Source organism: Oncorhynchus mykiss, chromosome 8, assembly GCF_057628025.1.
Source record: "Oncorhynchus mykiss isolate SJ-2025 chromosome 8, ASM5762802v1, whole genome shotgun sequence".
Taxonomy (NCBI): Eukaryota; Metazoa; Chordata; class Actinopteri; order Salmoniformes; family Salmonidae; genus Oncorhynchus; species Oncorhynchus mykiss.
Window position 1 is genome coordinate 29,175,525 of NC_143029.1, and position 27,006 is coordinate 29,202,530.

The 27,006-nt window shown below is 42.2% G+C and overlaps 1 protein-coding gene across 1 annotated transcript in view; it reads left to right on the top strand.

Moving 5' to 3' along the window:
- btbd7 (BTB domain containing 7) overlaps positions 1-27,006 on the top strand; it is a 110,898-nt gene that overhangs the window by 59,129 nt on the left and 24,763 nt on the right. Inside the window, exon 3 of the mRNA XM_036985231.2 lies at positions 3,838-4,980. Coding sequence (XP_036841126.2) covers positions 3,838-4,980 — 1,143 coding nt within the window. The remainder of the gene's footprint in view (positions 1-3,837; positions 4,981-27,006) is intronic.

The following is a 27,006-nucleotide window of genomic DNA, read 5'->3' on the forward strand; positions in this document are numbered from 1 at the left end:
ATTAACATTAACGTCTAAAGGCTTTTATTCTTTGAACATAGGCTCACAAGGCATGGTTCATTCAGATGAAATGGTTAAAAGAAAGGAGAGAACGGCCAGTGCCCGTTCCGCACCCACATCACCCACCTTGCAATCTGAGCGGAGGCAGTCCGCATTTTTAAACAATTGAGTATATGGTTAAATTGTTTAAAACCTAGATGTTTTATGTCATTTTACGAGGCATGTCTTGTTTGAAAGTAGCCCAGACAAAATCCGACCATAGAAATGTTGAGGAAATTATTTTATGAACACTTCCTCATATGCCATTGAAACCAGCATTTATCTTGTGTTCTATTGATTTTCAATTAAACTCTTGAATTGTCCAGCAGCCAAATGCACAATCCTAGTCATATTAGCAACCCATGCTAGTTGTTGCATCTTTACATCTCCCCATTTATACATTTCTAATCAATTGTTTTCATCTCTTTTACATGAAACTGGTATGTGCAGTGGGCTTTTGAGAATGTTTTTTTTCCCCCTGCTAATTGCATTTTGGAACATTTTTGCATAGCCTACTGCTGTGTGCACATTGCTGCACTTATAAAAGTTCTGATCTGTTGCATCAGCCTAATATTTGATGTACAGTGGTTGTATTAATTTTGCATCTATTGTCCCAGAACTGTCCCAGTCTGTTTTTAACCGTCCCAGACATATATTTTTTGAGGACGACGGGCCGACTTTAATTTAGAGCAATGGCTGGGGGACCATTCCTTCCTTTCATAGTGGCTGCCACAAAGTGTTTCAAGTAATGTTAATTTCTAGGTATTTCAAATTAATAAAATGTCATGTTTGGCATTGCCATAAGATGAAAGCCTTTTTAAGAATTTGCAGTAATTGGACACTGACCTTACAGGTGATTAGCACCATTTTAATGTAAAACAATCACAATAAGGTACTTAAAGGAGAAGTTGACCTAAAATCCTAAATTATCTAGGTGATTCCATACATTGAAACTCGTTAGGTGGAGTTTGCCTTCTCCCCTTCTCTTTCCCTGCAGTCAAGAACTGGAAAGCTGCAAAAATGGGTCATGTGATGTCTTTGTGCACCGCTAACTCTGCTCTGTTGACAACAACCTACAAACATGTCTGACAATGAAATATACGCAAGTGATGAAGAGTACTACTGGAGGTCTGCCGATTTTGTTTATTATCTGCAATAAAAAATTGACCATGGGACTAAAAGTAATTATATTTTTAGGATATTCATGGCCACTATCGACAGCTGGAAGTGGGGGTTACGAATACACAGTAGACCAGAATACATGCAACCAAATAGACATATCCCAGGTTGTTTCTGGGGTCATGTATGTCACGCAAGGCTATACAGTTGTTAAAGGCATGAAATGTTGTCATGCAAATGGCTTGCCAACAGATCAGATATTGATGATGATGAAAAAAAGCAAGTAGACCCGATCCTAAGTAATTAAAATGCACCAACATCTTTCATTTTTATTCTGTCTATTCTACAATGTAAGGTGACAATTACTGTCCATCTCCTCAACATATGCTAACTGGTAGAGCTTCTAGGCTACTACACAAGAAGATCAACTCGAACGGCAATGATTAGACTACTTGCCTCCGCAAACTAGCTTTGCCCTTTCTCAAAAGCGCCTCTGTATTTTGGCACCTCACCAGATCCAGTCCATGGGAATATTTACTTAATGCCAAATCTACACTGGAGTTGCTTACTAAGACAGTGAATGTTCCTGAGTGGCCAAGTTACAGTTTTGACTTAAATCTACTTGAAAATCTATTGCAAGACCTGAAAATAGTCTAGCAATGATCAACAACCAATTTGACCAGGATGGAAGAATTTTGAAAAGAATAATGGCAAATGTTGCACAATCCAGGTGTGGAAAGCTCTTAGAGACTCATTCAGAAAGACTCACAGCTGTAATTGCTGCCGAAGGTGCTTCCACAATGTATTGGCTCAGGTGTGAATACTTATAGAAATTAGATTTCTGTATTTCATTTTTAATAAATTTGCAAAAAATACATTATTTAATTTTGTCATTATAGGGTATTGTGTGTTGATGGGTGAGGAAAAACAATTTTATACATTTTTGAATTTAGGCTCTTTCATAGTCATCGATGAAGTGCTTACTACACACACATAGATTGGCAAAATTGTCTGTAGGAGTGTTTCCTTCTGTATCTGTCTGTCTTTCAATGGAAAACAGTGACATTTTGTGCCTTCCCTAGATATCTTATATAAAGTGCAGCCAGGTACCCCCTCCTATAAAACTCACATCTGTGACGTCAAGTTCCAAGTAAGGCCATATACGTCAGAGTTGCCCCATGAGAGCACACATGCAGAGTTGTTACCCATCTCCACTGTTGCAGTCAGCCACATGAAATAATGATATAGAAATAATTGCAATCATTTTAGGTGGAAAAGTACACATTTCCTGGCTCAAAACCAATAGTACTTTTGATAAAAATTCTAATTGGATTCATCCACAATTCGCATATTTCTTAATCGCTCTTTGACTGACAATGGAGCAAAGCTACCAGTGCACAAAGAGTTACGTGACCCGTTTTTGTGGCTTTCCAGTTCTAGACTGCAGGGAGAGAGAGGGGGAGAAGACAAACTCCACCTAATTATACTGAACAAAAATATAAACGGAACATGCAACAAATTCAAAGAGTTACCCTTCATAGAAGGAAATCAGTCAATTGAAATAAATTAATTAGGCCCTAATTTATGGATTTCACATGACTGGGCAGAGGCGCAGCCATGGGTGGGCCTTGGAGGGTATAGGCCCACCCCCTGGGGAGCCAGGCCCAGCCAATCAGAATGAGTTTTCCCCACAAAAGGGCTTTATTACCGACATAAGTCCTCCTCAGCACCCGGATGCCGGATGTGGAGGTCCTGGGCTGGCATGGTTGTGAGGCCAGTTGGACATATTGCCAAATTCTTTAAAACAACGTGGAGGCGGTTTATGGTATAGAAATTAATATTACATTATCTGGCAACAGCCCTGTAGGATATTCCTGCAGTCAGCATGCCAATTGCCCACTCCGTCAAAATTTGAGACATCTGTGGCATTGTTGTGGAAACACTACACATTTTAGTGGCCTTTTTATTGTCCCCAGCACAAGGTGCACCTGTGGCAAAGGAGAAATGCTCACTAACAGGGATGTAAACAAATTTGGCCACAATTTCAATTAAATATGCTTTTTATGTAAATGAAACATTTCTGGGTTCTTTTATTTCAGCTCATGAAACACGGGACCTTTGCATGTTATGTTTTTATTTTTATTCAGTACAGTTTCAAAACATGTAATCACTTGGGACATTTTGGTTTTTAGGTAAACTTCCTCTTAAATTGTTACCCAAAAATTATTTTAAAAATGGTTAATTGGACCTTTTAAATAAGATTGTCTTCTCAGAACTAACAATCACCAATTAAAATTCAGCAGTTTTTTTGTCATGACATGGGGCCCCCATTGATTTTGTTATAATGTTTGAGTCACTCAGATGGAACACGACATAAACCATGGCAAAATGTGTAGAATAGCAGGAAATTTGCTTTAAAGGGGCAAAATGTGTCTCTGCGGCCAAGAGGGCTTCTCCATTTTTTTGGTTGGAAACTTTTATGATTCTTTTTTTTATCCTAAAAAAAACCCTGAGTTAAAAGGTATCTTATCTCAGTCAGGGATTTGCCCTAAAACCAGATATATAGAACATTAATTATAAGTTGGCTCATCATTATTTATGTATTATTATTAAATCTCATTCGTAAACTACTACTCTGTTGCTCACCCACCGATTCTGTATGTTACTGTCTCCTTTCAGGGACATCCTCTTATGGCTCCCAGGGCTATGGAGGAGAGGGGAAGCTCTACAGCCTGGAGTCCGGCCCCGAGAAGCCCCAGGACAAGAAGAAGAAGAGCTCGGGCCTAGCCACTCTCAGGAGGAGATTCATCAAGCGCCGCAAGTCCAGCCGCTCGGCCGACCACGTGCGACAGATGCGCGAGCTCCTCTCATGTTGGGATGTGCGTGACGCAAACGCCCTGGTTGAGGAATACGAGGGCACAGCAGCGCTCAAGGAGCTGAACCTGCAGGCGGGACTGGCGCGGGCTGAGGCCCGGAGCCTGCAGCGCGACCTGGCCGCCCTCTACCAGCACAAGTACTGCACGGACGTGGACCTCATCTTCCAGGATGCCTGCTTCCCTGCGCACCGTGCTGTGCTGGCTGCCCGCTGCCCCTTCTTCAAGACGCTGCTGTCGTCGTCGCCAGGTTACGGTGCTGAGGTGCTCCTGGACGTGGGCACAGCGGGCATGGACGCGGCCATGTTCTCGGCACTGCTGCATTACCTGTACACGGGCGAGCTGGGCCCAGAGGTGGATGCGCGGCTGCGGAACATGGATGTGCTGGTGCGCCTGAGCGAAGAGTTTGGCACACCCAGCTCACTGGAGGAGGACATGCATGGCCTTTGCGAGCACATGTGCTTCTACGACTCACTGCTCAGCTTCTCATCTGACTCGGAGCTGGTAGAGGTCTTCAGTGCCGGGCCAGCTGTTGGGGTAGCAGCTGGGGGAGGAGGTGTAGGAGGAGGACCGGTCATCCAAGGACCCGCGGACGAAGAGTTGCGCGCCCACAAAGCGGTCCTCTCGGCCCGCTCTCCTTTCTTCCGGAACCTCCTGCAGAGGCGCATCCGCACCGGCGAGGAGATCACAGAGCGCGCTCTGCAGACGCCCACACGCATCATCCTGGATGAGTCCATCATCCCCAAGAAATATGCCCGTGTCATCTTGCACTGCATGTACACGGACGCTGTGGAGCTAGCACTGGTGCTGAGGGGAAGCCCCTCAGCGGGGAGTCTGGGGGAGGTGCAGGCCCTGGTGGCCGGAGGCAGGGGGGTTGCCAGTCGTGCTGAGGAGGCAATGGAGCTCTACCACATTGCCCTCTTCTTGGAGTTCAGCATGTTGGCCCAAGGTGAGTCTCAGAGCCCTGATTTGCTCCCCTATGTATCCTGTTCGCTCACCTCACCTCACCTTTTGTTTACCTAATGAATTCACAAGCTTTTAGGGGATAGGGGGGCTGGGAACTGGGGAAGGAGCGGCTGTTGTAGCACTCCATGCAGTGATTAATGTAGTAAAGGAATTCCCTGTAGCTCTTAAGTCAGATATTAGCACTTTCCTTCCATTGTGGCTCTTTTTGGTACCAGTTGAGATCCAACTCTTTAGGGAGGAGGGAGTACAGAGTTTCAACATGTCTCGACGTTACAATCTCAGTGGACGTTGTTGTTGCCTATGTTTTTTTTAATGGCCTCAATGGTCAGACAAATTGTACAGGCTTGATGGACATCTCTTTAAGAGTTTGGGTTTCAATCAATGATGTAGCTTTGTGTTGACGACCCTCTTAGAAATAAATCTAGGTAAAGACTGACACACACATACACCTTTTGGGCATTGGAAGTAAACACTTAGGCTAAGCATTGTGATTTCTGAATAAGGCCTATCTCCTCTTATTCAAAAAGCTGGTCGAGAATGGATTAGTCAGGGAGGAGGATTTATAGTTATGTGACCCTCTTCCCTGGGGTGGCAGGTAGCCTAGTGGTTAGAGTGTTGGACTAGTAACCGAAAGGTTGCAAGATCGAATCCCCAAGCTGTCGTTCTGCCCCTGAACAAGGCAGTTAACCCACTATTCCCCAGTAGGCCGTCATTGAAAATAAGAATTTGTTCTTAACTGACTTGCCTAGTTAAATAAAGGTAAAATAAAATAAACCTTGCCAACATGAATGATCCAGTGCAGGTTTGATTTAACTCGTTTCACTTTGTCGATGGATTTTATTTTTGTTGTTTAGTTAGGGAATCCACCAAGACCAGCACAGCCATGCTGTCCCTGACATTTTGAGGTAGACAATGAAACGTTTCCCTAGAAAGCCCCCCCAAAAAAGTATTGCTTTCAGGTCACAGTACAATCACTGCCGATCTCCATGTAAGGATTCAGTTTGCCTCCCCGTCAGCATCAATAGGTAATGGATATCGATCTGATGGTGCCTGTAAGCTTTTCTAATGTTTTCTCCTCTAGCTTTTGGTTTTCAATTCAAAATATCCCATTCTGCTAGTGACAGCAAGGCTAGGCAAAGCAACCATTTGTCATTACATAAATTTAAGGATTACTTCAGTTTTTCACTTTCTCAATGGAAAGTTTTAATGTGTCATAGTACACATAGTTGTGTTTAAGGAAGGTGGATGACAGGGCAGAGTTATGGGTGCAAAACAAGACGCCAAGAGGATTGTGGTATTTGGAGTTTGTCCCTCCATAAGAGTTAATTACATTTACATTTGAGTAATTTAGTAGATGCTGTTATCCAGAGCGACTTCGTTGGTGCTTTCACCTTAAAGCTAGAACCCTTAGTTGCTACATCCATTTTTGGACCTATAAATTAATGCTATATAGGCTACCCATTGATTATTGAAGGATATCATTGAAATGCCTCATGAGTTGTACCCTATCACAACCCAAAATATGTTCGTTATACTCCAATGTTTGTAAATAAAAAGTGTAGCTATATCCTCAAAACATGGTTAATACTATAATGTTGATATCATTGATGGTCAGTCCTTGCATACATAGCTCTCACTTTGAATTTGAGTGGTTACATTTCTCCAGGCCCATTCTCAGCAATTTACCAAAACACAGGTGGGTGACCGCTTTATTGTTAAATAAGCGATTCCAGCTTTAAGATAACGAGGTGATACAATCCACAGAGTTGTAGTACATTTTCCTCAATAAAGAAGTTATCAGCAGTCTGCTAGTATAGAAAAAGACTTGCAGTTATTATTATTTTTTTTGGGGGGGGGCTGAGGTGTCTTATTTAAGAAATGAGGTGTCTCATTTTCAGAAATGTTAGGGATGTGACAAACTGACAATTTTTCAGCTGCATTGTGAATTCACAACGCTGCTGCCAGCAACGGTTTGTGTCTGTGCTTCCCTTTCAGATGGTTAAGAATTGCACCTCAATTCCACCTCCCCAAAGTTAGCATTTTATTCTTAACTTCTCAAAGTATTGCCATACAGGACTTCGCTGGTGTCCTTGCCTTTCTCTGCCATTTTTACAACTGTTGACGACAATGACATAATGGTAGAGAGTCGACTTCAAAATAATTAATTCCTTGCACGTCGTCTCCTACTATTATCCCGTTCAGTATTTTTGGAACCGGAGGATACTTAGTTGCCATACTTCCAAGAACACAAACACTTGCATCTAAGCTATCAAAGGACAGAGAGATGGGGAAGGGGCACAGTATAGGCAGATCGACCACCAGGCACACAGTCAGAACTGTGCACTAGGCCTATCTATTGACTTGCAGTGTCTCACAACTTCAGTACAGCAGGGCCTATCATTTTTTAAATTGTATTTAACCTTTATTTGATTAAGAAAGTTAGTTAAGAACAAGTTGTTATTTACAATGACAGCCTATGACAGATGCAGTGCCTTAGACCGCTGTGCCACTCTGGAGCCCTATTCAATGAATAGGCTAGGATATTCTACACGCAACAGACCGAAGACTGAACACACACTTGCATCATTAGCGAAGAGAAAGAGCAGGTGAGCCAGCGTAAGAGGGAGAGGTGGGAGCAGGCAGAAAGAGCCGTGCGCCTATGTCTTGGTAATCTGTATCTCACAATGTCTTGTCTTGCATGCCTCGCAGCTAGGGTGTTATCAAACAGGCCTTCTAGTTGAGTCTAGAAAAAGCGGTCGGGTAGACTCATGCTATGATCAATGAAGGCTGTGTGGTACACCGTATTTTACGATATACCGGTATTAATGCATGGACTGGTTTGGGTTTTACTTAAGCAATAAGGCCCGAGGGGGTGTGGTATAAGGCTGCTATGCTGCTTTCCACACAGACCTAGCCCCGCCTCCTGTCACTCAAGGAGTGCATTTGTTGTTGCTTGACCACAAGACACTTGCGTTCAGTCTGCATGGTCAATGCAGCAGAAGCGGGGTTGCTTCATATATTTAAATCCACTAGCGTTCTATAATTACACTATTAGTTTGTGTTTCTTACATCTGCAAACAGATAGTTTATATTTTCTTAGCAAGTTGGGCCTAAATCTTGTTAGCCACTAATCGCTAGTTAGCTGGCTAGGTAGCTAGCTAATAAATGTGATGAGTCAGAGCAAACGTAACTAGCCATACAGCCTGATAATACCAGTGATGGTGTACACCTACATCAGCATGTTTGTGCAACAGTGTCTTCTAAATCAAAGAGGAATACGCAAAGCATGAATATGTTAGCTACATGAAGTAGCTAAGCGAGCATTCAATGTAGCCAAAGGTTGACGCTCTGGATAAGAGCATCAGCAAAATACTCAAATGTAAATGTCTAGGGTCCCCTAGGAAACACTTATCAACACTTTGGTTTGTACCTTGTCACAATAACTCCTCCCTGTCATTTTCATTCATTGTCATTTCAAACCACACTATGCAAAGTGCTCACTATTATATTCTAACTATAGAATTACAATAATCATTATTTTTCAGTTCACCTAAGTGTTTTGCTCTAAATCGAAGTCAAATTACAATTGCAACATTTGGTTAAAGATGAGGCCTAGAATGTTTGCCAATACCGTGCAGCCCTATGTGGCAGTGTGGAAATTATCTCAAGAGTCCAGGAAATGCAGGAATTGCTGATAATAGTTTTTGTTTGAATTGAACAGTATACAACATTCAGAATGGAGAAAGACCCATTGGTATCACTTAGTTTTGGTCATGTAGTGTACATTCTATGTGGACACCACATTATTATCTCGTAAAATCATGGGCAATAATATGTGTGAAGTGAAGTTCTTCCACGCTGATCTCGACAAACCATTTCTGTATGGATCTCTCTTTGTGCACGGCGGCATTGTCATGTTGAAACAGGAAAGGGCCTTCCCCAAACTGTTGCCATAAAGTTGGAAGCACAGAATCGTCTAGAATGTCATTGTATGCTGCAGCGTTAAGATTTTCCTTCACTGGAACTAAGGGGCCTAGCCCGAACCATGAAAAACAGCCCCAGGCCATTATTCCTCCTCCACCTAGCTTTACAGTTGGCACTATGCATTGGGGCAGGTAGCGTTCTCCTGACATCCGACAAACCCAGATTTGTCTGTCAAACTGCCAGATGGTGAAGTGTGAGTCATCACTCCATAGACTGAGTTTCCACTCTCCGGAGTCCAATAGCGATGAGCTTTACACCACTTCAGCTGACGCTAGGGATTGCACATGGTAGTCTTAGGCTTGTGTGCGGATGCTCCAACATGGAAACCCATTTCATGATGCTCCCGACGAACAGTTCTTGTGCAGATTTTGCTTCCTGCAGTTTGGCACTCTGTAGTGAGTGTTGCAATCGAGGATAGAATATTTTTACGCGCTTCAGCACTCGCCGGTCCCGTTCTGTGAGCTTATGTGGCCTACCACTTTGCGGCTGAGCCGTTGTTGCTCTAAGACGTTTCCACTTCACAATAACAGCACTTACATTTGACCGGGGCAGCTCTAGTAGGGCCAACATTTGGTGAACTGACTTGTTTGAATGTGACGGTGCCATGTTGAAAGTCACTGAGCTCTTCAGTAAGGCCATTATACTGCCAATGTCTGTCTATGAAGATTTCATAGCTGTGTGCTCGATTTTATACACCTGTCAGAAATGGGTGTAGCTAAAATAGCCAGATCCACTCATTTGAATGGGTGTCCATATACTTTTGTGTATGTGTTGCTACTCTAGGGTCACACACTACCCATAAAGCAAATCATTAACTTTTATTATTCAAAAACATAAAATACAGCCCCAAAAAAATACACTGTTCTGATTTGAACTTCTGTTTCAAACTCTGTCTTTATAATTATCACCCTTGAAATCCCCACATATTCACATCTCCATCACACACAGTCACAAATGAGTGTGTGTTTGATATAGATGTGAATATTAAGACCTCTCTTAATCTTTGCTGTTGGATATGTCTCCTCAGGTAAGAGGTTATTAGGTTTTTGCTGGAACTAAAGCAGCCCACCCCAAGTGCTTTCAGCCCAGCCTGCTGCCACAGCCAGCTGCTTTGTCTCAGCCACTCACCCATCACACTGTCTCAATAGTGTGCTAATTCAGTGTCTTTCTATTCCAATTTTGTCTCCGACTCCAGGTGTCTCATTTTGTTGTGCTGTTCACTCATCGTCTCATTGGCATCTCACAGAGGTAGAATCTGGGCAATTAGATGCTGAGTGAGAAAGGGACTCAGACAGAAATAACCCGCGGAGCCACCGTCTCACTCAGCCGTTGTCAAACTGGGTCTCATTGCTGCCTCATTGAGTACCTCACAGTCTGTCTCATTGTTTTGCGCTCTGCATGCTGTCGGCTACATCTCAATGCTGTTTTGCAGCATCTCATTCAGTTTAATCCTTTCACTAGAATCTGGAGTCTCTATAGAGAGATGTCTCACTGGACATTTCTCCCTAAACCAAAACCTCTATATGCGGTTGTTTGTGACTGATGTACAAAAGAATAGTCACCATGAATGGCTTTTCTCTGATGTTAGTTTATAGTAGCTGACTGCACACTACCATTTCACTTCAAAACCGTTATCAAGCTCTTACAGTAACTTCAAATGACATTTAATCTCCCATTCAGCACAAGTGTTTGCTCTCCAGGGTCAGCCTTAGTTGTCATAAAGAGGCTTTCGATTTAGTGGTGGCTCATTCAAATGACAAGGTTTTGCCCAGCAAAACCCTGGTGTAACTTCATGAGGAACATTAGGCAGCTATCACCTGGGTAAATGCGCAAAAACAAATTGCTCATGACGTAGGCTAATCGTCATAGTCAAAGATGTAAGGTAAGCGAACCTACAGTATTAAGCCCTGCCCAAAAAAATCTGTGACATTTCAAATACACCTAATTCCATGACTTGTTAATAGCAGTCTGCATGTTAACCATGACCATCTGATTTCCAACATAACCAAATGTGTTACATGTGTTAATGACTACACCACCTGTGAGAATGCTATGAAAGGCAATAGGTACTAAGGTATGAATGAATTGATGCTTTGAGTATAACACAACTCATGTAAAACTAGTAGTTCACTGCTATATCTAAACTGCTATATCTAACATTGATTTCCCAGCTGGCCAGGAAAACACTGCATGGAGGAGGTCTGGTCAGTCCACGATTTCTCAATGTTGACGCCGCTAGACTTGTAAATGTTAATTGGGCACTGGCCATTGGAAGCCAGCAAAGTATGACAAAATCACCTTACGCAACATCAAAGTTCTTTTTCATGGCTATCTCCCAGAAAGCTGTCCATATGGATAAGATCGGATGGTGACACTACTGAAACTGTTGCTTCAAAAAATATATAATACATTACCGATGAAGCGAAAGGAACAAAGTAACACAGATGGGCTCCAGAGGTGAACTATCTCCATAAGACTGTTAGAGCAAAGGCCCAATCGTATCTGGGAAACACTTCACAGGTTCATCTCTAAAGGGAGAATAACTTTTTTGAACAAAGCACACCAGTACGCCGACTCCTCTTAGCAGATGGATAATCACCCCCCCCCCCCCCCCCCCACCCCTGGCCATCCATGTTGGAATGGAATGAGTTATGGATCTAAATCGGAGAGTTCTCCCCGCCCCCCCGCAACCCTCAGCGTGTGAGATCTAGAGAACTCACGCTCAGCGATCCGGTCAGTTTGGATAAGGCTCGATCGATGGCCCCCACTCTGGCGGCAGCGCCAGTCTATCACTGAATTGCCCAGCGTTAAGCATTACGAGTCAGATTAACTGAGAGCGAGTCTCGAGAGACAGGTGGGAATTCACAGAAGCTAGGGAGGAAGTCAGTGAGAGCATGTCCACTGAGCGGTGAATGCTTGGTGCTTTACAGATTAGCTCAATTGGAGAACGTGCGTCGAGCCGAGGGAGAGCTCTGTATTTCTATCAACAGGTACACAGGAAGGGAAGAAGCCTTTCCTGAAGAATGATAGATGGCCCATGAAAACCTAATACTGTATGCTAAATCTTAGGATTACTACTGTCATCTCTGTTAAATGCCCTTAAAGTGGGGACATTTTAATTCCCAAGTTTGTTGTAGATTATTAGGAACACTGTCCATGCTAAAGCCAGAGCAGACTGACATGAAAGACTGGAAGTCAAACTTGAGGAAGTATCAGCTAAAATAAAGGTATCCCATGTTTTTTTTACTACTGGATGGACTTCTGTGTTCAATTATAATTATGTAAGAACTTCCATCTCTGTCTCACTGCCTACACAATCCAGTTGTGGTTACACACATGCGCACACACAGACCCATGCAACAATAAAAATATTATGCAAACACACACACTAAGAAGAATGATTTAGCACCTGCATGCCGAAAGCCTCCCGGACAAAATGGAAGTAGTGACCTCTGGAAAAATGGAACCACTGCGTAAGTTTAACACCCGTGTGGCGCCTTGCACGCCTAACGGTTAGATGGGCAGGGATAATTAATGTGTCTGCGGAGCCCAAGCCCAGTTTCTACAAACCGGGGTAGTCGGCCTCCAATTCACTCATCACAACGAGGGGAATCATTACACTTGTTCAATACACACGGCACCAATGTCAGCCTCCTCGCCAGGAACTGATGTTCTGGCAAGGAGAGACCTTGTTGTAAAACGGGGGCAAGTCTGGCCCAGGAGGGAGGGTTCTCTCGTACGTCTGTCACATCAAACACAAACCACTCACCACCCATTTCGCACAAATCTTCTATTCCTTTATTGAAGAAAGTGGGAGATTTGGGCTGCTTTAAATGTTGCCTCTTCTCTTGTCTCATCTTAGTTGGAAAGCCCTGATTTTGTTATGACAATGTTAATCGATATCTTATAGTTGTGTAGGCACATCCATTATTTCACCACTTGTTTTCACACATGCTCACTGTAAAGTAGGAGCAATATAAAGAGACTAGAAGTTTGGTTTGTTTGGAGGACATAAGCAGTGTTGAAAATGGATATCCTATCTGCCTGTAATAAATATGCCATTGCATATTTTGCACACACAGTTTAGTGGAAGCCATTTTTAATAGATTCCCCCTTTCACAAATCTGGGCCTGGGTCTGGATGTCGTCCTTCCTGTCTAATCAGGAGACTTGTCAGACATGGGACATCAGGGGCCTCATTTATAAATAAGTGTTGTGTAAATTCCACACCAAATATCTGGGGTGCCATTTCTGAAAATATAGGTTCTTATAAAATAAATTGAGCTTTATTAACTTGGCATACACAATACATATGCAGGTTTCCCACTATAAATCCAACCTGTCCAAAAAAAACAGTATGTGCGTGAACAAGCATTATAACTCCCTCCGTTCACCTTTTATGGTGACAATAACGCCCTTTATTTGCTGTATAATTTGGAACTTTTGGAATTTAGTCCACGGCAGTTTCTATAATGAAAATGTCATGTTTTTGGAGCTGTTTCATTAACCTATGCTGTATTTGACGAAGGACTGTGACTTTCTGAAAGAAAAAACAATGGCTAATTGTTGCGGACCTGCCAGCAGAATATTTCAATTCAACAATGTTTTACATTTACTTTTCCCCCAACATAATGCTGGACTGCCTGCAAATTCTGTAGCATTTTATTTATTACAGTAAGCTACTTACAGTAGTTGCATACATACGTCAATATTTTTGTATATATATATTTTTTTAAACTTTTATTTAACTAGGCAGTTCAGAACAAATTCTAATTTACAATGACTGCCTATCATGGCAAAACCATAACCCGGACGACCCTGGGGCAATTGTGCGCCACCCTATGGGACTCCCAATCACGGTGGTTGTGATACAGCCTGGAATCGAACCAGGGCCTGTAGTGACGCCTCTAGCACTGAGATGCGGTGCCTTAGACCGCTGCACCACTCAGGAGCCCCTCAGCAATCTTTTCTGTTCACCTGTTAACTTTGACTGCATGGTACCATACTGTGCTGTAGAATTGAGTGCAACAGGTCGCGTTTAGGGTTAAGAAATCTGCATTTTCAAGCCGCAGACCTTCAAAAATCTGTGTTTTTAAACCATTTCACTTGTTTTATATTGAAGGTAAACATGATTATTTGTAATTTTTTTGCTTCAGTAAAGTGATCAGGGGCAGGCAACTATAGTTTCCCTTCACATTAGCGCAACACATTTGGCAGAAAATAGCTTAATTTTCATCAGATGACAACAGAATTGCAATACTATTTGGAGTAAATGAGTTTACAATGAAAAAGCAAGGTATTCTTTGCAAAAACAATGCATGGCTATCATATTTCTAATATTTATCATAGAAAGAATGTAGCCAGCTATATTTCTTTATGTTTTGCTTAAAGTTAATCTTCCATTTTACCAGAGAAAAGTTGGCTACACCAAGAAAAGTACAGGAGAAAAGTAGCTACACATCAGTGTGCTGTTTGCTGTTTGCCTGTTTATGAATTCTCATCCAAGTGGAGAAGTGCATCTGAAGCCCAAAATTAGTCTGATGCCGAGCAGAAATGATTTGTTTTATAATATTTTTGTATTTTTCCCACTCCAGATACAAACTTATGCATACCAACAACTTAGATGCACGCAAACAATGACTACATCTCATCTGCCCAGACCCGCATGCTCACACCCCATCTCTAGTGCCTGCATTATTGTCTGCCACGTGGCCTTAAATTGTACCAATTTGAGTTTTTCTCGTTGCCCACGCTATTTCAAGAAGAAATCATTTGATTTTTCCATTGTTATTGATGGCTGATTTTATACATTTCCAAGTTTTTGCATACGTTTTTTTCAAGATGCGTGATAAGAGAAACGTCCAGCCCATTGGGCATCTCACTACATCCCCATATGCCATGTCTTGAAATATGCTGACAGACAACTTTCTAGCCCTGCCCATAACTTTTGGACTTTATAGCATACCCAGAATGCATTAGTCATTACAAGTCTTGGTTCTAATAGTTTATATTTTTTTCTAAATTACTGTCAGTTGGACTTGCTCTCAGCAAGGTTTTGTATATCTTCCCTATCATATGAACATCCTTTTCTGTCTCAAATAAGAGTCCCTCAAGGTTTCTCTGATTTCAAATCGACATTTTGTGATATGTAACTTTTAAGTTGCATGTAAACTATCTACATTGGTCAGTGCAAAATTACTTTTTAATTTTGTCATGGAAATAAATGTACCAAGTCATTTACGGTTTCTATGCCTTTAGTTTCCGTGTGGACCAATTTATCAGTGAATTCTTAAAAGCTATCGAAGGATTGTTCCAAAAGGTTGTGTTTTTAGGGAATGATATTGGTTCTTGTAGAATACGTTTCATTTTCATCCATATTGTTATAGTGTTCTGAACTAGGAAGTTGTTCATGTTCTGAGCTTTATCCTTAAATAGGCATATATAAATATTCTGGGGATGAGAATGCGCATCTTCAATATGTCCTCATTGTTCCTCTTTAATACATTTAACTATATGTCACAAGTAAAAGCCTTGGGTAGCTAATTCCAAGTCTGGAAGGTTAAAACCAGGTCAAAATTATGTTTGTTTACTTGTTTACATGGATATGCTTCTTAATAAAAACCTATTTGAAACAAGCCATTACCTTAAGTTATTATCACAGGCATGTCATTATTATTCAGGTTATTACTTAAATATTAATAAATAAATGAAAGAAATGCCAGGTTATAGAGGATCTGTCAGGTTTTTGTATTGACAACATTAATGGAGTCAAAATAAAGAGATGCCTACTGTACCTTGTCCTTGTCTGTTGGCTTTTCTGCATATAAAAAAAATGTAATACAGATCCTATTTAGACGCTCAAAACCATTCAAATTAAGTCTGATGGGTTTTCTCCCACTTTTCCTGAAATATTTGCATATTGTCACAAACCCTGCTGCTGCGGTCATTTGACCGTTCTTCAAAGAGAGGATGATGCCGTAATGAGATTGCACCCGTCTTTCAAAGTATAAAGGGGACAAGTATGCTGTAGTATAACGATTTAAATTAACAATAATTAAAATCGAAAGAAATGCATGCAACATGTCCACAGCCTATTTATCAGTGACACTGATTATCACGGGGGAGAGTGTTGGGAAGATTTGTCAAATGCTGTGAGGAACTATTATAATTTGAATGGATGTTTAAAAATAAAAAAAAACTTGACTGAGGTGAAGAAAAATTGACTGAGGAAAATGTGCCTTTTCTATACCTGTGATATGTGGTTGTCCCACCTAGCTGTATTAAGATGAATGCACTAACTGTAAGTTGCTCTGGGTAAGAGCCATAAGACTCCTGAACAGCTAATCAAATGGCTACCTGGGCTATTTGCATTGACTCCACCCCTTCCCCAATTTTTACTCTGCTGCTACTCTGTTTATTATCTGTGCACAGTCACTTTTCCTCTACCTACAAGTACAGTACCAGTCAAACATTTGGACATCTACCCATTCCAGGGTTTCTTTATTTTACTCTTATCTACATTGTAGATTTTGGAATAAGGCTGTAATGGAACAGAATGTGGAAAAGTCAAGGAGTCTGAATACTTTCCAAATGCACTGTACATGCCTATACAGGTTTTGGAGTGGTGCTGGGGGCTGTTGTGTGGGGGTTTAGTGCCTTGCTCAAGGCTACAGCGGCAGGTAATGGCAATTTGGAATTTATACAACAACTCTCCGGTTGCTATCTCAATTCCCGCCACATTTTTCATGTCGGACCCGGGATTCCGGTTGCTGCAACAATATACTGAACATAAATATAAATGCAACATGCAACAATTTCAAAGATTTTACTGAGTTATAGTTCATATAAGGAAATCAGTCTTAAAATAAATAAATTAGGCCCTAATCTATGGATTTCACATGACTGAGCAGGGGCACAGCAATGGGAGGACATAGGCCCTTCCACTTGGTAGCTATGCCCACCCATTGGGGAGCCAGGCCCAGCCAATAATAATATTTTTTTCCCCACAAATGGGCTTTATGACAAATACTCCTCAGTTTCATCAGCTGTCTGGGTGGCTGGTCTCAGATGATCCCGCAGGTGAAGAAGCTGGATGTGGAGGTCCTGGGCTGGTGTGGTTACACGTGGTCTGCGGTTGTGAGGCCGGTTAGACGTACTGCCATATTCTTTAAAACAATGTTGGAGGTGGCTTATGGTAGAGAAATTAACATTAGGTTATAGAACGCTAGTGTATTTATATTAAGGAACAAAGTGAAAACTGCATTGTCATCAATTGCTGCATGTGCTGCATTGACCACGCAGACTGAAATCAAGTGTCTCGTGGTCGAGGAACAAAACAATTGCGCTCCTTGAGTGAAAAGCGGCATGGAGTGAGACTCAAGTAGCGTAGTAAACAAAAAAAAAAAAACGTTACACATGGTGTCAAATTTAACAAACCAAACATTCAAACCCCCTCATTTTATGAGGCATGTCTTACCGTGTTCCGACCATAGGAATGTTAAGGGGATTATTTAATAAACACTTCCTCATATGCCATTGAAACCAGTATTTCTCTCATGTTCTCAACTTCTTTCGTTGTCCAGCAGTCAAATACACAATCCTAGTCATATTAACCCAGTCCTAGTCATATTAACCCATCCTTGTTGTTGTGTCTTTAGATCTTCCCTCTTTCAACATTTCGGAAGGATATTTTCATCTGTCACCGCTTGCATTTGTGGTGCACTTTTGAGAATGGCGGTTTCTCACTAATTGCATTTTGGAACATTTGCGCTTATAGCCTACTGCCGTGTGCACATTGCTGTGGTTATAATGTGAAGCAGTATCCTAATACTTTATGGAAATATTAAGCTAAATGTTCCGCATTGGTTTTTTGATGCAGAGTGGTGGTATTAATTTCGGAACTATCCCAGAGTATGTTTTGGAATAGTTCTTTCTCGCACAGAACGACAAGCTGACCAATATAATAGGTCAACTTTTGTACTATGGGGGATAGTAGATTTACATAAATAAGCTTGTGATGTTGCTGTTTGTTACTCATCTTGTTGGCTGACAAAGTAAATGTAGACAGTTCTCGTATGCGCCTCGGAATTCGATAAGAAGAATGTGCGCCATTGCATTCCCGACGTGTCTGTCTTCACTTGTAGCCTACTGCCCAATGTCCACCAGATGCATGTGTTTTGTTTTACCAGATGTCTAGCCCGCATTGTGTACAGGTCCTTGCGACATGGCGCTGTGCATTATCATGCTGAAACTTGAGGTGATGGCGGCAGATGAATGGCACGACAATGAATCTCAGGATCTTGTCACAGTATCTCTGTCCATTCAAATTTCCATCAATAAAATGCAGTTGTTCATTGTCCATAACTTTCTAATACCATAACCCCACCGCCACCATGGGGCACTCTGTTCACAACGTTGACATCAGCAAACTGCTCGCCCACACAACGCCATACACTCTGTCTGCCTTCTGCCTGGTACATTTAAAACCAGGGTTCATCCAGTGTGCCAGTGGCTATCGAAGGTTAGCATTTTCCCGCTGAAGTCAGTTACGATGCCAAACTGCAGTCCGGTCAAGACCACGATGAGGATAACAAGCATGTAGATGAGCTTCTCTGAGATTGTTTCTGACAGTTTTTGCAGAATTTTGTGGTTGTGCAAACTCAGTTTCATCAGCTTTCTGGGTGGCTGGTCTCAGACGATCTCACAGGTGAAGAATTTGAGAGAAATAAACTTATTTCAGCTCATGAAACATGGGACTAACACTTTACATGTTGCGTTTTATATTTTTTGTTAAGTGTATATTCAGCCCAAGAGCACAGTGGCCACTTTGGCCGTGAGGCAAGGATTTTTTTAGAGGGCATTACGGCCATCGATGCTGCTGGGACATTCGAGGCCTGGTCATGTGTACAAGCAAGGCTGAGATCCAGGGTTTGAGCCTCTGAATGAGCCGTATCAGGAGGAAATGGTCCTCGCAAAGCAAGCAGTGTGACGTCCTTTACGTACACATTGTGTGGAGGTAAGCACATTCTCATGCCGACTTCAGTATTTATAAATGCTAGCTTTTGCGTTAAAACTGCACGTGCATGTTTTGGAGTATATTTTGTATGTACTCAATGTTTATAAATGAGGCCCCAGGAGAGCGGAATGTCTGACCAATCGGTGACATGGATAAATTGCGGAATTGATTAATAGATAGGCAAATGATGGTAAACAAATTGCACCAGAGAGAAAAGAAAACAAATACCCTTTGAGACTCTGAGCAGACTACTTCTGCAGTAGATCTTATAGGTAGGTCTCTTTGCTCCTGTTTTGGAAGAAGCATATTTTCCACTGGCCTACAAACAAAAATGGAGGAAAACCCCGGACTGTTCAAAGTCGTTGTCTTCGAAAAATCTACACAACAAGGCCATGCCTTGAATGCAGAAGACCGGGAACAAACTGCACTGTACAAAGAGAGAGTAGGGGGAATTGTCAATTGGAAAACGGGGGAGAATGAATAAATAAATAAGTGGTCTCCTCGGTTGATGTCTCTTGCCTGAGTTGAGCTCGTGAGGATAACGTTAAGTGGCACCCTTCAGCCGGCCGAGCTGGTGGGTTCAGTAGTGCAAATGAGAAGCAGCGCCGGCGGGCCCAGACGCTGTCACATCGCCACGGAGACACAAAACAGATCTTTTTTTTTTTTGCCACACTACCTCCTCTCCGCCTGGGTCCTCAGCACCTTAAAAATGCATTACTTCTCGGTGGAGGGAGGGAATCGCCTACTTCCGAGGTATCCGTTTTTGAATGCATCTTGGCACTCAGAAACATAAAGGCTTGATGCTTTTTAGTGCATGTTAGAATAGTAGAAATGTGATTGTGCATCAGCAGTTTTTCTCTCGTTATGTCAGTCACTGATCACTCAATTAACCCATGTTAGCTAAAATGTTTTAGATTGGTAAATTAGTCTCGTGGCTAGCTATCTAAACTTAGTAATCATGGTCGAATTACCAGTCGGGGCACCCCCTCTGATTCTGTTAGTCAGTCTCCCTCAGATATCATATTAAAACATGCAAACATGTCTCTCCACCCTATGGAAAAATGTGTAGAATTGCAGAAAACTTGCTTTAAAATGGCAACACGGGGGAAGATGCACAAGTGGGTAGGTAGCCCCGCGTGCAATTGCAACCTCTCATTAGTTCAGATTGCTTTAGAACAAATGTTTTTGGCATAGGGCCCCAAAATGAGTAAGTGTGAGAACTTGAATAATCCATGAACCCCACCAAACCAGAGTGCTCTCTGGCTTCTCTTAGGGGTTGGGTTGGTGGTGCTGTCAGCAAGGAAAGATGACCAAGATTCAGAACTTGGATTTTACAAGCCTCATCCTTTCAAGGCAATTTTTACCTTACAAGAAATTTGGGTGGAGGTTCATACAGTTTTGTACCCACATTGTAAAGAATGTTAATAATGATGGAGAATAATCTTTACATTGAAAGGTACACTTCATTTTTCATGACTCTCCAAAGGTTCAATAATCAAACCATGCATCAGACCTCATGTGATGATATACCATTAAAAATAGATGACAGTAGGTGGCCATCCATACTATCATGGTATTGATTACATATCACAACTCTAGCTTCCTTAAGTTACACCCAGCCTCTTAATCCAGAGTTTGTGTGGTTTAAGCTCTGGTTTCCTGAGGGGCGCTATCAGCTAAACTGAGTGCAATGAGACCTTTGTCTCTGATATCCAGATTTGACCTCTGTGTCCTCTCTCTCTCAGGAGTACGCTATTTCTCTCGCCCTCCCATCTTTTCCTTTTACCTTAATTATTCCTCATGTTATCATATCTCCATCTCATGCCTTCTTTTCCCCCTCTCAAATTCATTTCTCATTCCTGACTTATCTACCTACAGTACACACCCTTATCATTTGTCTACATCAACCTTCTTTTTTTACCTCTCCTCCCTCTGCCCTTGTTTTCTCCTTCTCTGCTCACTTCTCCCCATTACGTTTTCCTTTTCCCTGTTCTCTAAAGGTGTTTCCATCAACCCCCACATCCCTACCTCTCTCTTTTCCCTTGCCTGCCTACAGTATCTCTGGCTCTAGGGTGTGAGTTAGTTAATTAGAGAGCTTCACTTGTTCATGGCCTGATGGATGTATCCATGATTGGGCTCCAACACCTGCGACCTCCACACTTCCAGCCCCTCCCCGCACCCTTTCCTCATATTTTCTATGCCCATTTTGCTTTTCCATATGTTTACCAATGTGTAAAATGAGCCCGGTACATCTGTCCTGCTGTATTTTACATGGGATGACCTTGCTGCAGGTCTTCCTTTGCAGAGAATTTCATATTGGTGTCAAGGGGAGGGATTGAACAAGTGCCTCATTGTGAACCAGGACAGTGTTGCTGTAGGTAGAAGACATTAGTTATCACTTAGATGAACAGATATTTTTTATTTTCATTGAAACTATTTACATACTCTCATAAGGTGCTTCCAATGTCATTTGTGCCGAATATTTGACCCCATAGTTTTTGGAGCATTGAAGACTTTTTTGGTTTTCAAATTCTATCTACCCGTGACCAGTCATTTTCGATGAAAGGGGGAAACAAGAAGATAACCCCCCCCTACTGTGTTGAACTAATGAGAGCAGGGACTGATGCCCTATTCTCACTACGAGAGAGTGCCTGGAAATGTTGAGAAAATATCCTCGGCTAGACCTTATACTGTAATCTAAACTTGCGATCTGGTCACATCTCGACCTCTACCACCGGAGGTCCCGGCGAGTCTTCCTCGAATCACCAATCTCCCAGCTGTCAGATGTAAACAGAATTATCTTGTGTAGCCAAATGCTCCTACAGTAAAGATCTTAATAGCAGTGCAATGTTTTTGTCACTCTGAATTAAGCTAACGTCTTAAGGTGCCTTTTGCTTAACTATATCCCATGTAATGATTGTAATGATTTGTGTTACAGGATAAAACGAGGCCTAGTTTGTTTTGCAATAATTAGCTTAAATTGTAATATAATCCTGATGGCTGGTTTGGCTAACGTTAGCTGGCAATGTTAATTATGTGACGCATAGCCTACATGATTTGTTTAGCTTGCAACCTGGCTGTGTATAATGCAGATTATACTGTATAATGTTTTTGCACTTCTGTATTTGAGAACTGTAGCTAATAGTTTTTGATAGCTAGGCTTGGTGGTAGGGATAGGCCTGTTACGGTGACCATATTACCACCATACCGGCAATCAAGAGTCAAGACCGCAGTCAAAGTCCAGGCTTCTGGGCTTCTCCAAACCTGCGCTGCTAATGGTCATTAGTAGCCTACCAAACTTGCTAACCGCCAGTCGCTAATGGCCTGGTACTCTGTGTTATATTGTCCCTCTAATCACGTTGACATCAATGCAAATGATGTCAGTGTTCTGACAGGTGCATGATAATGGCCCATTCTAAATCAAAACAAATGTCACACATATGGTACATTCAAAAAGTATTCAGACCCCTTGACTTTTTCCACATTTTGTTACATTACATCCTTATTCTAAAATTGATTTAATATCAATATATATTTGTTAACAATACATTTGTGTAAAGTCGGTTGGGACATTTACTTTGTGCTTGACAAGTCATTTTTCAAAAAATAGTTTACAGACAGATTATTTCACTTATAATAAACTGTATCACAATTCCAGTAGGTCAGAAGTTTACATACACTAAGTTGACTGTGCCTTTAAACAGCTTAGAAAATTCCAGAAAATGATGTCATGGCTTCAAACTTCTGATAGGCTAATTGACATCATTTGAGTCTATTGAAGGTGTACCTGTGGATGTATTTCAATGCCTACTTTCAAACTCAGTGCCTCTTTGCTTGACATCATGGGAAAATCAAAAGAAATCAGCCAAGACCTCAGAAAACAAATTGTAGACCTCCACAAGTCTGTTTCATCCTTGGGAGCAATTTCCAAATGCCTGAAGGTACCATGTTCATCTGTACAAACAATAGTACGCAAGTATAAACACCATGGGACCACGCAGCTGTCATACCGCTCAGGAAGGAGACTCGTTCTGTCTCCTAGAGATGAACGTCCTTTGATGTGAAAAGTGCAAATCAATCCCAGCACAACAGCAAAGGACCTTGTGACGGTGCTGGAGGAAACAGGTACAAAAGTATCTATATCCACAGTAAAACGAGTCCTATGTCGACATAACCTGAAAGGACGCTCAGCAAGGCAAGGCTTTGCAACTGCACATGGGGACAAAGATCGTACTTTTTGGAGAAATGTCCTCTGGTCTGATGACACAAAAAAATAACTGTTTGGCCATAATGACCATTGTTATGTTTTGGAGGGAAAAGGGGGAGGCTTGCAAGCCGAAGAACACTATCCCAACCACGAAGCACGGGGGTGGCAGCATCATGTCGTGGGGGTGGCAGCATCATGTTGTGAGGGTGCTTTGCTGCAGGAGGGACTGGTGCACTTCACAAAATAGATGGCATCATGTGGTAGAAGCTTTTGTGGATGCATTGAAGCAACTTCTCAAGACATCAGTCAGGAAGTTAAAGCTTGGTCGTAAATAGGTCTTCCAAATGGACATTGACCCCTAGCATACTTCCGAAGTTGTGGCAAAATGACTTAAGGACAACAAAGTCAAGGTATTGGAGTGGCCATCACAAAGCCCTGACCTCAATCCTATAGAACATTTGTTAGCAGAACTTAAAAGCAAGGAAGCCTACAAACCTGACTCAGTTACACCAACTCAGGAGGAATGGGCCAAAATTCACCCAACTTATTGTGGGAAGCTTGTGGAAGGCTACCCAAAACGCGTGACCCAGTTAAACAATTTAAAGGCAATGCTACTATATACTAATTGAGTGTATTTAAACTTCTGACCCACTGGGAATGTGATGAAAGAAAAAAAGCTGAAATAAATCACTCTCTACTATTCATATTATTAAAATAAAGTGGTGATCCTAACTGACCTAAGACAGGGAATTTTTACTAGGATTAAATGTCAGTAATTGTGAAAAACTGAGTTTAAATGTATTTGGCTGAGGTGTATGTAACTTCCCACTTCAACTGTATATCAATCTACCACAATGACTGATCAAAAACAGGTTTTTAGACATTTTTGCAAATGTATTAAAAAACAACATTTGCATAAGTATTCATACCCTTTACTCTAACTCTGATCCTCTCCAGCTCTGTCAGGTTGGTTGGGGAGCATTGCTGCACATCTATTTTCAGGACTCTCCAGAGATGTTGGATTGGGTTCAAATCCAGGCTCTGGCTGGGCCACTCAAGGACATTCAGAGACTGGTCCCTAAGCCACTCCTGTGTTGTCTTGGCTGTGTGCTTAGGGTCGTTGACATGTTGGGAGGCGAACCTTCACCCCAGTCTGAGGTCCTGAGTGTTCTGGAGCAGGTTTTCATCAAGGTTATTTCTGTACTTTACTCCATTTATCTTTCCCTCAATCCTGACTAGTCTCCCTGCTGCTGAAAAACATCCCCACAACATGATGCTGCCACCATGCTCCAACATAGGGATGGTGCCAGGTTTCCTTTACACGTGACGCTTGCCATTCAAGACAAATAATTTGATCTTGGTTTCATCAGACCAGAGAGTCTTGTTTCTCGTGCTCTGAGTCCTTTAGGTACCTTTTAGACAAGCTCTTAGCGGGCTGTCGTGTGCCTTTTACTGAGGAGTGACTTCTGTCTGGCCAATCTACCATAAAGGCCTGATTGGTGGGGTAAGCTGCAGAGATGGTTGTCCTTCAGGAAGGTTCTCCCATCTCCACAGAGGAACTCTGGAGCTCTGTCAGCGTGTCTATTGGTTTCTTGGTCACCTCCCTGACCAAGGCCCTTCTCCCACGATTGCTCTGTTTGGCTGGGTGGCCAGCTCTAGGAAGAGTCTTGTTGGTGCTGCTTCCATTTAAGAATGATGGAGGCCACTGTGTTCTAGGGGACCTTAATTGCTGCAGACATTGGCAACCTTACCCAGCCCTTACCCAGATCTGTGCCTCGACACAATCCTGTCTCAGCTGTATGGACAATTCCGTGGACCTCATGGCTTGGTTTTTGCTTTGACATGCACTCTCAACTGTGGGACCTTATATACAGTGGTTGCTCCACTAAAGGTTTTGTGATTATGCTGCAGGACTTAAAGGTAATTTGTGGTTTAGTACGGTACCCTGCATCACCACTTCATTGCTCCAGACCAGCGCAAGGGTGAATTAGAGCACTGATTATGCTTTTGTGTCCTACTGTGTCTGACAAGGAATGGGCGACATAAACCTAAATAGAAACTAATATTTGTGCACGGCTTCAGTATTTTTTATTAAAACTGTTGTTACACTAAGTTTTTATTTTGTTAGGTTTGTTTTGCTCTTACTGTAATACTGTAGGCCACTCCCAACCGTTCACGTTATGCAGTACCTGAGTTGCACCTGCAGCACACTGCATAGCAGTGTGTTGCTACAGATGCTGGCTCAATACCTGTGCCGCCCTCGACTGGGAGACCCATGAGATGATTGTAGGTTTTTGGTTTCTCTCCCTCCTAAAAATTGAAATAAATAATTCTAAATAACAAACTGGCTTTATTTACAAATTAGTAACAATGTCTCACCCCGTGTTAAAGGATGGCCTTTTTCTTGTTCATTTTACTTTATTTGAAAACAAAATCACCCAAAAAATGTATTTAGAATGATATAAAAGCCCGTTGGATATTCTCACAGATATATTATTAACCCTGTTATTAGCAGGACAATACATATTGGTCATGGCTCCCGAGGGGCGCACGATGGGATTGCTTTGCAGTTCTCCAGCTGTATCCACTGAAAGCGCGCAAGGTTCAAGGCACAAGGGCAGGGGGCACGGGATGGGCCGCAGAGCCACGCACAGAAGACCGACCTAGCCCATGGGGAAGGGAGGAGGAGGAAGGGGGAGAGGGGAGGACCCACACCCTGCCACACTGGTAACACTTTTAAAGGTCATTGCACTAATAATGGCGCTGACTAGGGAAACGTTCCCGCTGTTCTTTGTGCCAGTCTGCACATTCAAACTAAAACAATGTAACTAATAATGGCATTTTATGCTTTCGTTAATAAAATAATGATAAAAATACTCTTTCAAAATGCCGATGTTTATTTATTTAAGGATCCATAATGAATTACTATGGGAATAAATATCACTGAATTACAGAAATAGCCTCTATGTAATTAAAATCAAATCAAATGTTATTTGTCACACATTCTAGTTCCGACAATGCAGAAATAACCAACGAGTAATCTAACCTAACAATTTCACAACAACTACCTTATACACATAAGTGTAAAGGGATGAAGAATATGTACATAAAAATATATGAATGAGTGATGGTACAGAACGGCATAGGCAAGATGCAGTAGATGGTATAGAGTACGGTATATACATATGACTTGAGTAATGTAGGGTATGTAAACATTATATTAAGTGGCATTGTTTAAAGTGGCTAGTGATACATTTTTCAATTTTTCCATTATTAAAGTGGCTGGAGTCAGTATGTTGGCAGCAGCCACTCTATGTTAGTGGTGGCTGTTTAACAGTCTGATTGATGGCCTTGAGATAGAAGTTGTTTTTCAGTCTCTCGGTCCCTGCTTTGATGCACCTGTACTGACCTCGCCTTCTGGATGATAGCGGGGTGAACAGGCAGTGGCTCGGGTGGTTGTTGTCCTTGATGATCTTTGGTGGTGTAGGTGTCCTGGAGGGCAGGTAGTTTGCCCCCGGTGATGGGTTGTGCAGACCTCACTACCCTCTGGAGAGCCTTACTGTTGTGGGCGGAGCAGTTGCCGTACCAGGCGGTGATACAGCCCGACAGGATGCTCTCGATTGTGCATCTGTAAAGGTTTGTGAGTGTTTTAGGTGACAAGCCGAATTTCTTCAGCCTCCTGAGGTTGAAGAGGCGCTGCTGCACCTTCTTCACGATGCTGTCTGTGTGGGTGGACCAATTCAGTTTGTCCGTGATGTGTACGCCGAGGAACTTAACTTACCACCCTCTCCACTACTGTCCCGT